General features: G+C 33.7%; 1 protein-coding gene across 4 annotated transcripts in view; it reads left to right on the forward strand.

Annotated features, from left to right (window-relative positions):
• Window positions 1–13,009, forward strand: part of TLK1 (tousled like kinase 1) — a 147,604-nt gene that overhangs the window by 90,052 nt on the left and 44,543 nt on the right. For all 4 annotated transcript variants that reach the window (XM_077883195.1, XM_077883197.1, XM_077883196.1 and 1 more), the window contains 3 exons: window positions 2,993–3,103; window positions 3,215–3,351; window positions 6,355–6,543. In XM_077883195.1, coding sequence (XP_077739321.1) covers window positions 2,993–3,103; window positions 3,215–3,351; window positions 6,355–6,543 — 437 coding nt within the window. The remainder of the gene's footprint in view (window positions 1–2,992; window positions 3,104–3,214; window positions 3,352–6,354; window positions 6,544–13,009) is intronic.

Raw genomic sequence — 13,009 nt, forward strand, 5'->3', positions numbered from 1 at the left:
CCTGGGCTGAAGCAGGTGCTAAACCTCTGAGCCACCCAGAGATCCCCAGGATTTAAAATCTCCTCCAAGAAAAAACAAAGCTCCTCCAAATAATTATAATTTAAGCCAGCCTTGAGAAGTATTGGTATAGAAATTCAGTAAAACTAGTATCTCATCTGTGATCCTACCAGTTACTGATACCTTTGAAACATCGAGCTTGCCTTTCCTGATCCTATCCCAGTTACTCTCTCACATTCTTTTACCATTAATTACTGTTCTAAGTTTTGTATTCATTATGCCTTATTATTATGGCTTTATCACATATGTATCTATACATTCTTAACATATTTCAGTTTATTTTTGAACTTTACCCTTTTGCCCTACTTGTTTTCACTAACTATTATATGTGGAATGTCATGTACTTTGTTCATTTCATGCTATATAGTAAGGCATTATATGAATATACCATAATACATTTTTTTCTGCTCTTAGTGAACATTCTGTCTCTACTTTTTGCTAATATGAACAGTTCTGCTAAGAACATTATTGGGCATGTCTTCTAGGGCAAATGTGGAAAAATTTGTCTTATGTATGTTACATGCTGTGAGAGAGATCTGGCCAGAATACATGACATGCACATCTTCAATTTTGCTTTATAACGCCAAAATTTCCCCAAAGCAGTTGGATTAATTTACACTCCTACCAGCAGTAGGCAAGAAATAATCTTGATGCTCATTATCTTTGCTAAGGCTCATTATAATCAGGTATAATAAATTTTTTGGCCAATTTGATGAATATAACAAAGTATCTTTTATTATGTTCTCTATTTTTTTTGTTCTCTATTTTCTAGCATCTTTTAAAATATTTATTAACTGTGTTTCTTCTGCGAAATAACTGATCATGTTTTTGCTGATTTTTCTTAACGGGTTACTGTCTTTTGTTGTTTTGTTTTGTTTTGATGTCAGTTTTTTGTTGTTCCTATATACAGATTTTCTCCCAGTGACAGATTGCCTCTTTATTTCTCCATGCTGCTTTTTGATGATTAGATGCATTTAAAATTTTAATATGATTAAATATCTTTTTTGTTTGTACTTTGTACCAAATTATTATCAGAGTTATACTGAAAGAACTAATTTTCTTAATTCCTAAGGTCATAAAGATGTTCCTCTATATTTTTAAAAACTTTTATAGCCTCATTTTTCAGTGTAAGTTGTTAATCTCATTGGAAGTGTTTTGGGGTATGGTGTGAGATAGAGTTCCTTTTTAATTTCTTTCTATACAAATAATCAGTTGCCTAGTCCACTCTTTTCTCCCAATTCTATCATATAATCTTGGTTCTATATACAAGTAGATCTTTTCTATATTTTCTGCTTTGTCCTATGTTCTATTTGTGTATTCCTATACTGGTACCATAGCACCTTTGTTGTTGTTGTTGTTGTTGTTGTTGTTGTTAATCATTTAGCAATTGTCTGTTAGGAATAGAGAACATAAACAATACTTTAAGTGAAATACAGTATTTTTGAGAAGAACAGAACTGAGCAACCCAGGTGTGATGCCTTCATAGCATCATATGGAATCTTTGCTCCTTTAGTGTTTTTGCTCCTGTATCATTAGTGTATGACTTCCATCTTAAAGGCCATATCAAGGTACAAAATATTTATTAGAGTCACTGTTAGGATAGTTTAGTTAGATATTTATCAATCCAGAATAAAAATGTTGGTTTTCATTACTTAATGAAGAAAGGGGAAATAGATTTGGGTCATCATAATTGCTGTGGCTTTATATTAAATCTTGATTTGCGATTGAAGAAATATCCTCTGGTTTTAAAGGCATACAGACAGTTTAGTTTCTTCGAGTTTGTTTGAATTGTATCTAATGAAGAGGTTTTATTGGTGCTAAATTCCATCTATGTTCCTCTGAGAGTCTCTTTATTTTACCCTTTTCCTTGTAAAACACTTTGACTTAATTACATAATTTTAGACTGGCAGCTATTTTCTCCTAGCATTTTCAATATATTATGCCATGATCTTTTGGCTTTTACCATGATTGGCATCAACCTATGGTTCTCAAAGTATGATTCCCAGACCAGAAGCATCAGCATTACTGATGAATTCATTAGAAATAAATTTTCAGAGGTGCTTGGGTAGCTAAGTTGGTTAAGCATCTGCTTTCAGCTCAGGTCATGATCCCTGGGTCCTGGGATCAAGACACTCTTATCAGGTTCCCTACTCAGTAGAGAGCCTGCAACTCCCTCTCCTTCTGCTGCACCCCCTGCTTGTGCTCTTTCTCTCTCTGTCAATAAGTAAATAAAATCTTTTAAAAAGAAAGAAATTTTAGGACCCTACCCCAGACCTACTATACACAGAAACTCCTCTGGGAGTGTGTCTCAACAGTTTGTATCCAGGTTATTCTTTTGTCACTGTACTGGAGTAACCCAACTCATCTCCTGAGTTTAGAGAAAGGCCTCTTTCCTGAGCAATACAGCTTCCTACAAAGTCAGCAAAATTGATATCTTGTTGCCAAGAAAGATGGTGGAAGTAGTTAGCTTTTGGGTAGGCATTTATAGTGCCATCTACAAGTTTAATGGAGATAAAACGTATCAGTTACAAAAGATGAAAGAGAACTCACATTCATTTTTAAGTGTTAGACACTTTATATACTTGGTTACTTTTAACTAAGTGAGGTAAATGGTATTGCCCCTATTCTAGAAATACAAAATAAAAATAAGTTAATGTTCAGATAACTGACTTAATTTAGCTAAGGTTACATATCTTAAGGAGTGGATTTGATCCCTTGGAGTATGGATACAAATTCCATGTACATTCCACTGTACAATTATGCAGCTTTCAACAGTACTATCCCATGATTAGTAGATGATTAAAAAAATTTTTTAGTATCCTACTTAATTACTTATTGATCCTATTTATGTAGTTTCCTCAGAATGTAAGGAATACTCCTAAGTGTCTCATATACACAAATTCTAGACCTTTTCTATTTTTTACTTATGTTATAGGCTAACTGTGATCTCAGACGGCAAATAGATGAACAACAAAAGTTACTTGAAAAATACAAAGAACGATTAAATAAGTGCATATCAATGAGCAAGAAGCTGCTTATTGAAAAGGTAAGTTAAAAGTTCAGTGAATTTTCCTTTTCATTCTGTTGGCTCTTTCCACCTTGTACAGTTTTAAATTTAAATGAATAAAATTGATTATTCTTCCTCCTTTTTTTTCAGAGTACACAAGAAAAACTGTCAAGCCGAGAGAAGAGTATGCAAGACCGATTACGCCTTGGGCACTTCACAACAGTTAGACATGGTGCTTCATTTACTGAACAATGGACAGATGGTTTTGCATTTCAGAATCTTGTGAAGTTAGTCATTCTTACATTTTAAAAAAATGTAGTGTTCCTTTGGGATTTTGTTACTTCCAAAGATATAGATTTGGAATTATGTTCTATTTCTGCTCTTTACTACTCTTTGAAATCACAGAACTTAGTATATTTGAAAGGAACATAAAACAAAAGTATTACAATTTCAGCTTTAGTAGACTTCTTGATGGGTTTACATTCATCCATACCATATGATGTATTATTTTAAATATGACTTTCCAAAATATAAACTAATCTGCTAGTTTTATAGATAATTTGGGAGGAAAATTTAATTTTGATGTGTGTGTATATATAGATCTTGGAATTTTTGTACTTAGTTTCTTCCCCATTCTCCAATCCTTACTTTAATGTTAATATTCAGCACTTGCCTGCTTTCTGTTCCTATGGAAAAGACAGGAACTTTTTCTCTTCTGCTTCAGATACAGTAATTTCATAAATCAGTTGAATGGATTATGTAGCTTTAGCATTTCTGAGGAAAACTTTAAAACAGAAATCGTTGAGTTCAGGTGATAGTAGATAGGGCTCGATTATGTATGAAGGAGCCAGGACCTGTGCTGTTTGTTTTCACTGGAAAAAATTTTAAACTGCCAAAGCAGGAGTAGTGTCAGCATCTACATCAGATTTCCTAGAGTTAGTCCAGTTTTATGGAAAATGGAGGCAAAGCTGTATATAAATATTGCTGTTTCAAACATTGATTCTCAGTACTCAGCATAGAATGACCTTCTCTCTCTCGCACTTGATTTATTCACCTTTTGTTTAACACCAGCTGTGCTGGGTAATAGGTGTACCATAATGAAGAACATTGTTCTTTTGATGCTAGAGAGTTTGGCTTTAATTCTGTGGATGACACGGAGTTATTAAAGGCTTGTACATAGTGTGTATTTTCATAATTGAGTTTTAGAAAGAAACTGGTGATAATGTGGGACTAATATTGGAAAGAGGATAAATTATTGACACCTGAGGTGTCCAAATGAAAGATGATTATCCTTGAACTAAAATACAGTGAAAGTAGAGAATAGGAGATACATTTGAGATAGAAACCATGATTTATGAGTGTTCAATAAGCAAGAACTTCTGCTACTAAGCCCAGATCTACAGTTATCCTGATAATGAAATAGGACATAATGTAACCATAAATACAAATTTAAAATATAAACTGTTTGTAGCAAAAATTTCTTCATTGAGCTATCAAAAAAGAGCAAAATTGGAGATTCTGGGTTGGAGAACATAAGGAGATTTGGGGAGAGTGGTGCAATTGGAGAGAGCCAGAGAAGCCTCATACCTTTGCCCCATACCTTGTGGTATGCATTTCTTCAGTCTGGCTATTCCCAAGTTCTATCCTTTTATAAAAAACAAGTAATCTAGTTTTTAAATACTAACTTGCATTTCTTGTATTGAGGGCCTACAGTGTGTTATATATGTGGAATTTAAATCAAGCTGCTTATCAGCGTATGTTAAATAGTTTATCAGTGATAAAAGTAGTTGGATGAGAAGGGAAATAAATATTAATAATATTAATAATCTCTAAATTATGTAGTCATTCCTGAATAATCAGATATTATCTTTGTATTCATTTCAATCATTCTTTACTTTCCATTAGGATTTTCAACATTAGGGTTATTGCTATTTATTTTCATTTATACCATCTTGATTGTGCTCTAAACTAGCTTTAAAAATTAACTTTTTTAGTAAAATGAAGGTATTAATTTCTTCTTCCAAAGAAAAACTGGATTAAACTCCTGTTCTTGCTTTGCTATTCTTGAATTTTCTCCCCCCTTAGACTCTCCTGTCTAGGTGGCTGTCGATTCTTTCATTGTGGCCATATTTTACTACTGTCTGGCTAGAACCATAGGAACAGGCAATGTGTGTAAAGCCAATTTGGGGTCAGCTGAGTAGTTCTGTAGTTCTGCTTTGAGTGGGAGTGAGGAGGCAAGGAATTGAAACACTTGTTTAAAATCTAAGTATCATAACCACGTAGAATTTTTAAAATTGTTACTTAGTATGTTGAGGTGACCTAATAGGGAACATGGTTACTATGAGAACAAGTTGTGTGATGGGATAGATTTAAAAAGCTTCACTGCTTTAAAAAAAAAAAAAAAGAAAGAAAACTTCACTGCTACCTATTCTTGCTCTGGTCAAATTGCTGAAATCTCTAACCTGTATTTTTTATAATAGACATGATATTTAGTAGTTGTTACAGTTAGTAAGCTTTAGATTCTTGAATGGGAAGCAGTAATATTTTTACCTTTTATTAATTGCTCATTTTTCAAAGCCAAGCTAATTTTTCTTGTTTCCCTTCATTTTTTAAAAATTTCCTTCAAATTATCAAAATTCTTTCTTTCTTTATAAATTTCTTATATTTGGGTCAACTTTTTGTTTCATTTCAAAGTAACGCTTGCATAGTCCCAAAATCTTTTTCACAAAAATAAATTTAGAAAATAATGCTTAATTAAACTTGTATTTGTCTTTTTAAGTTTTTCTGCAAAAACAAAGTAATGAGGTGCATGTTTAAAATATACTCTGTGCTTACCTCTGTTCTTTATTTTAATACCCATTTATTTCATCGAGCAAATTTTTACTGAATTCTTAGTATGACTGGTAATTATGTTGGGCACTAGGTATAAGAAGATATAAAATAGATATGGTCTCCTTTCTCATGCAGTGATGTAGTCTAGAATATGTAGTCTAGAGACATATTCTAATCAAGTATCTGTAGGAATGATACTAGGAAGAAGGAAATGGAGATCTACAAATGTACCATGCAATTATATATAGCAACACATCTTTCCCTAGTTCAGGGGATTTAGGGAATTTAGAAATGAATGCTTCAGATGAGACCTGGACAGTGAGTATGAGTAGGTTCAAAAAGATAGAATGATAATTTTTGTTTATGTTATATGCTTTTTCATGTTAATGTATTTTTATGTTTTAACTGTGAAGAGTAATGAAAAGTTAATATGGTTTTTTACATTTATTTTTATACAGGCAACAAGAATGGGTGAATCAGCAAAGGGAAGATATTGAAAGGCAAAGGAAACTTCTAGCCAAACGCAAACCTCCTACAGCTAATAATTCTCAGGCACCCTCTACCAATTCTGAACCAAAACAAAGGAAAAACAAAGCAGTCAATGGAGCAGAGAATGATCCCTTTGTTAGACCAAATTTACCACAACTGTAAGCCTCCAATTTTAATTTTCCTTTTTTTAAATCGTTGCCAGTGAGCATGAATGTTAGATGTTATATATATTTACACTAATACCTAAATACTAAAAATAGTTACGGCCAGGAAGGAAGGCAGTATTAAAATTTATGTCTAAATCACTAATCTCCAAATAATCTGAATTCAGCCTTTGTAAGTGGAGACTTATTAATCCCCTTTTATTTATTTTTTAAAGATTTATTTATTTATTCATTCATTCAGAGAGAGAGAGAGAGGCAGAGACATAGGCAGAGGGAGAAGCAGGCTCTATGCAGGAAACCTGACATGGGACTCGATCCCAGGTCTCCAGGATCACAGCCCGGGCTGCAGGCGGTGCTAAACCGCTGCGCCACCAGGGCTGCCCATTTAATCCCCTTTTAAAATGAAGATTTAGTAGCTAAGAGGAATGATAGAGTCAGTAGTAGTTTTGAAGATCTCAATTCAGTATTTCCATTAATGTTCCTTTTTCTTTTTCTTTCTTTTTTTTTTTTTAATGTTCCTTTTTCTGAGAGAATATTAAGTAATATAACTGACATTTATTTTCTCATCCTTTGGAAGCAGTACATTGGTAGATTATAGGTATTGTTTTTTCCCTTTCTGCTTTTTATTTATTTTCTCAATTTTCTGCATTAATGATTAACTGCTCTTTATAGTTCAAGGAGCAAAGAGATTTTTAATAATTAAATGCTTATAATACATAGAAAATTGGAAAAATATGAAAGAATATAAATATAAATATAAAACAACATAGACCATGATCCCATCCACATAGAAGACCATTGTTAAAATTTCAATTTACAGATGTCCAAACATAAAATTTTTTGTTCTGCAAGAACTTAAGTTTATTTGAGTAGAAAATACACACACACACACACACACACACACACACACACACACCCTGTTTGATATTTTTATGTGGATGTATTCTTTTTTTTCCTTTTGTTGAAAGGTAATGTTTCATCTGTGCTTTTTTTGTTTTTGTTTTTTTTTTTAGTTATGAGGGAGAAGAGAGAGAGGCAGAGACACAGGCAGAGAGAGAAGCAGGCTCTATGCAGTGAGCCTGACATGGGACTCGATCCTGGGTCTCCAGGATCAGGCTCTGGGCTGAAGGCAGCGCTAAGCTGCTGAGCCACCCGGGCTGCCCTCATCTGTGCTTTGATTCCCAAACCCTGCTACATGAGGGACTCTTCTGTCAATACTCCCATTATCTTACATTGTCAACCTTTTTTTTCTCTACTGGTTCCTTCCTTCTAGAAGACAAAATGAAACAAAAAAACTCTGCTTCAATTATATATCCCTCTACTCCAGTTGCCATATTCTGTCATCTTTATAACCAGGTTTCTTGAAAGACTTGCCAGTCTTTCTTCTGTCTCAGTTTCCATTTTCTCCTTTCCTAAATGAAATTGCCTTTTAAAGATCAACTATCTTTTTGATGCTCAATGCTATAGACATTTGAGAGTTTTTTAACTTGGCAGCATAGAGTATTGTTGACTTAGCTTTTCCCAAAAGACTCTTTTCTTACCTTTAGTTTTTGAAATACTTTGATCTCCTAATTTTCATTTTAACTCCTCTGGCTCATTTTCTCAGTCTTTTCTATGGACAGTATTTACACTACCAATTTGTAAAAAAATTTTTTTTTTTCCAATTTGTAAGAATCTGTCTTAGCCATCTTACTTCCTACTCTACATATTCTACTTGAAAATTAGCTACTCTCAAAGATTCAGTTACTACATAGATGCTGCTTATATCCAAGTTTCTGTCTTCAGTCCACTTTTCTCTCTTGAATATTAAATATAGCTCAGTTCTCAATGTCATATCCTTGGTTGGTTGTTATCAGTACTTAAGTGCTCTAATATAGCCTTTTCAAAACTGCATTTACTAAAAACACAGAAAAAAACAAAAACTATTTACTGTTATCATTCCTGTTCCAATCTGTCTACACACACTCACACTCATCTACACATCCACATCTATACCTCTTGCCTTTTCCTTTGTTTTCTCTATTAGTAAATGGCACTACCATCCTTTCAGATCCACATGCCAGATTTTTATTATCATCCTTAATATTTTAGATCAGGATTTCATTTATTTTTCTGTTTTTGGTTTTTTTTTGTTTTGTTTTTTCATTTATTTTTCTTAATCCATTTTTATTATTTTCTTTAATAAATAGATGGTAATAATCTTATTTTTCAAAATCCATCTCAAAATCTCTAGTCTTCAGACTTTTTTCTAGTCTTGGGGGCCTTTTGTAAATTGGAATTAAGACATTCACCTATTGATTTTTTTAAAAAACTAGCAAATGATTTACTTTTAGTAAATTAGTAAATTTATTGCTTAATAAAGGGTAGATGAGTGGTTATATAGAAATACACTGTGTGTTAGCTTTAATTCCACTCCTACCAGACAACAATCCTTCTATATCTCAAGTGTATCCACTTATATAAGTCCCCACTGACACCTGACTCCACTGACATTCTAACTCAGGTTACTATCCTCTCTTACTTGGGTTATTTTTTTTCCTACCTCTCCTTTCAGCTTTGGGTTAGCAATCCAGTTCATTTTCATTTTGCAGTCAGAGTCATTTTTGCAAAACATCCTTTCATTCTCTTCCCTTTTTTTTTTTTTTTCTTTAAAGATTTTATTTATTTATTCATGAGAGAGACAGAGAGAGAGAGAGGCAGAGACACAGAGGGAGAAGCAGGCTCCTCACAGGGAGCCCAATTTGAGGCTTGATTCCTGGACCAGAGATCATGACCTGAGCCAAAGGCAGACGCTCTACCACTGAGCCACCCAGGCATCCCTAAGATGACTTCTTAAAGCATTTTTGATCTGGCATCTTCTGACCACTCTAGCCTCATCTTTTGTCATTAACCAGTGCCTGCCCTTCACTGCCAACTTTCAAACCCCAACACATTGCTCTTAATTCCTGTTCATCTTTTAAATCCCATACTAGGTATTTCCTCCTAAAATTTTTTCCTTGACCCCTGAAGGATAGGAGTTACTTTATCACTTTAAGGTAATATGATAGTGCCCTCTGTTCTCTTCAGTCACAGCATCACCATTTACTCCATTAGACACTCCATAAAACATCACAGATGTTTCTCTTTCTCTTGTTCTGTTTCTATGGCATTTTGTATTTATCTGTCTTCATTGCCATTGTCTCGGTATAGGACCTCATCTCTCTTTTTTTTTTTAAGATTTTTAAAATTTATTTATGAGAGATAGAGAGAGAGGCAGAGACACAGGCAGAGGGAGAAGCAGGCTCCATGCAGGGAGCCCGACGTGGGACTCGATCCCAGGTCTCCAGGATCACACCTGGGCTGAAGGCGGCGCTAATCCACTGAGCCACCCCAGCTGCCCTTTTTTTTTTTTTTTTTTTTTTTAACCTAGATTACTGTTTCTTCTGTGTCTCTTTGTGTCAGTTTCATGTTTAACTTCCTTCACTGGCCTTCAAGATAAACTTCACCTTCATGAAGGACTCTTCATAGGCCTTATTTTACTCTTTCACTTCACTTCCAGCATCTACCCTGTGTATCTTATGTTAAACTCTTTTAGTTCTCTAAATGGATTAGGCTTTCTTGTTTCTGTGCCTTTTTGCATCTTGTTCCTTGCCTTTCTTTACCTGTCTCATTGCCTATTCATCATTTAAGGCTTGGCTCGTAAAGCAGTTTCAGTAGGAAGCCATCTCTGATTATTATTTTTTCTTCCCATTTTCTCCCCCATTTCCCCTCAGGTTAGGTGCCCAAAGCCTTTTGTATGTGCCTGTTCTATATGCAGCACTTATCTCACTTTTATCTTCATGTTCCCAATATGTAGCACAGTTTTCTGACAAATGGAAAGTGGTCAGTAAATGCTAAATTATGGTACATAAGGATTTGATTGACTTTCATTTTCTCCTTCTTAGTAGATCATTTTTCTAGTTTGTCACAGGTATTTTGCTTACTTGTCTTCCAAGATGCTTAACAGCCCCAACTATAGTTTAATAATCATAGATGTGTCTCAGTTCCACCCGCACTTTATTATATGTTGACTGAGAACTAACTTTGAAGTTAAACTGCTGTGTATTCTTGGAATGGCAAATGAAGTGATACTACATAAAAGTTTGACTGCATCTTTATACAAATGCATATTTAAATAGGGAAAAAAGCCATAGAAGCATTTTTTTAAGATTTATTTATTTATTAGGGAGAGCATATGCACGAATGGGGGGAGGGAGATGAGAGGGAGAGGGAAAGAGAGAATCTCCAGCAGACTCCCTACCGAGAAGGGAGCCCAAAACAGGTCTGGATCCCAAGACCCTGAGATCAAGACTGGAGCCGAAATCAAGAGTCAGATGTTCAACTGACTGAGCCACTCATGGGCCCCAGAAGCACTTTGATTCATATATTATAGTTTATTTTTAGCAACTATACTCAGCAAATGTTACTAAAAATTCCTTTTGAATCATTGTTTAGTGGTAACTAGGACATTAGTATATGTGCAGAACATCTAGTATAATTAGACTAGAAACCATGAATTATTTTTCTATCAAGAAATTAATGTAGAAAATGAAGTTACGGGCAGCCCTGGTGACTCAGTGGTTTAGCGCCACCTTCAGCCCGGGGTGTGATCCTGGAGACCCAGGATTCAGTCCCATGTCGTGTTCTCAGCATGGAGCCTGCTTCTCCTTCTGCCTGTCTCTCTGCCCGCCCCCCTTCTTTCTCTGTGCCTCTCATGAATAAATAAATAAAATCTTTAAAAAAAAAAAAAAAGAAAGAAAATGAAGTTACTACATGTAGTAAGTAGTTAGGACTTTGAGTGTTATAGACAGATATAGCATCCATCCTTGACTCTTTCAGGTTGTTATTTTTGGTAAGCTGTTTTACTTCACTTCTTTGAGCCTCTGTTTCCTCCTGTAAAAGTACCTATATCATAGTGTTGTAAGGATGATATCAGGTAATACGTTAGTGTTAGAGTACTTGAGTGGTTCCTGGCTCTGAACTAATTTTTTTTTTTTTTTCTGAACTAATTTTTAACTACCAGCAAGATTTGGTCTGGGTTTTTAGGTAGTAGTTTCTAATTTTAGTCATAAATACTTTATTATTCAAAGTAGTTTGCATTAATATTATCTTTGGATGTCTAAATTAATCATAATTAATTAATCTTAACCAAGATTTTGACCTCCTGTTAAATATATTTTAATGATACTTCGTTTTATTTATGTATTTCATATTTCACAGAGGATGATTGCAGAGTGAACAGTAATATTTTACCTTTTTTATATTAAGGAAGCTTTAGAGAAGTCACTATGTTTCCTCATTTTTAAAGCTTTAATTTTAAATCAAAATTATATACCATAAAATTACTTAGTGGATTACTTGTCTTGTAAGTGACATAATAAACTTTTTAGTTAATAAAATTTATTTTTAGAGCAGTTTTAGTGTATTGCAAAATTGAGCAGAAAGTACCAGAGAGTTTACATATACACCCTGTCCCCACACACAACCTCCATCACTATCCATATCCTGAACCACAGTGGTACATTTGTTATAATTGATAAACCTGCATTGGTACATCATTAAAATTCACTTTTGGTGTAGTACACATTTTATGGATTTTGACAGATGTTTAGTTGATTTTTCTTTTTAAATCATGTCTGAAAAATCTTGCATTGGAGCATTCAATCTATTTTTATTTGATGTATTTACTTATTTATTGGGACTTGAATTTGGCCTATCTTTGTGCTGTTGATTTATCCTGCCTCATCTCTCTCCCTTTCTTTTTCCTTTTTATTTATTTGCTCAATTTTTGCTTATTTGATTTTCTGTCAGAGACACACCCATATGTAAAAACATTTGTGTCTGGTATAGTCTGTGTTTATCTAAATGTTACTTACATATTTATCATTTCTTTTGCTCTTCATTTATTCTTACATCTTTGATTTTATACCTAATAAGATCTTTCTGCCTAAGAAATACGCTTTAGATTTTTAAAAAATCTTTTCATTTTATTTATTTATTTATTTTTTACTGTGGATATATTAGTAATGACACCTTTCACTTTTTTCTTGGTATGGAACTAATTTTATTTTACCTTCATTCTCAAGACAGTTTGTTTTTTCACTGGTTTTACAGTTTAGGTTCATAATTATTTGAAGGTATCTTACCATCTTTTAACCTAAAATTATTACCAGACCAGTCACTGGACCAGAGAAGAATGGAGCAGAAGCAATATTTGAAGATTAGATAATAACTGAGAATATTTTAAAGCAGATGAATAAGATCTGTCTATAGATTCACAGAGGCCAGAGAATTCCAAGTAGGATGGATAAAAAGAAACACACATCATAATGAAATTTCAGGAAAATCAAGGCAAAGAGAAAAAATTCTTAAAAGTAGCTAAAGTAAAAGAAAAAGTACACTGGGAATATAAGTTTAGAAGAAAATACTCCAGGTAAATGCC

Source organism: Canis aureus, chromosome 34 (assembly GCF_053574225.1).
Source record: "Canis aureus isolate CA01 chromosome 34, VMU_Caureus_v.1.0, whole genome shotgun sequence".
In the NCBI taxonomy this organism is placed as follows: domain Eukaryota; kingdom Metazoa; phylum Chordata; class Mammalia; order Carnivora; family Canidae; genus Canis; species Canis aureus.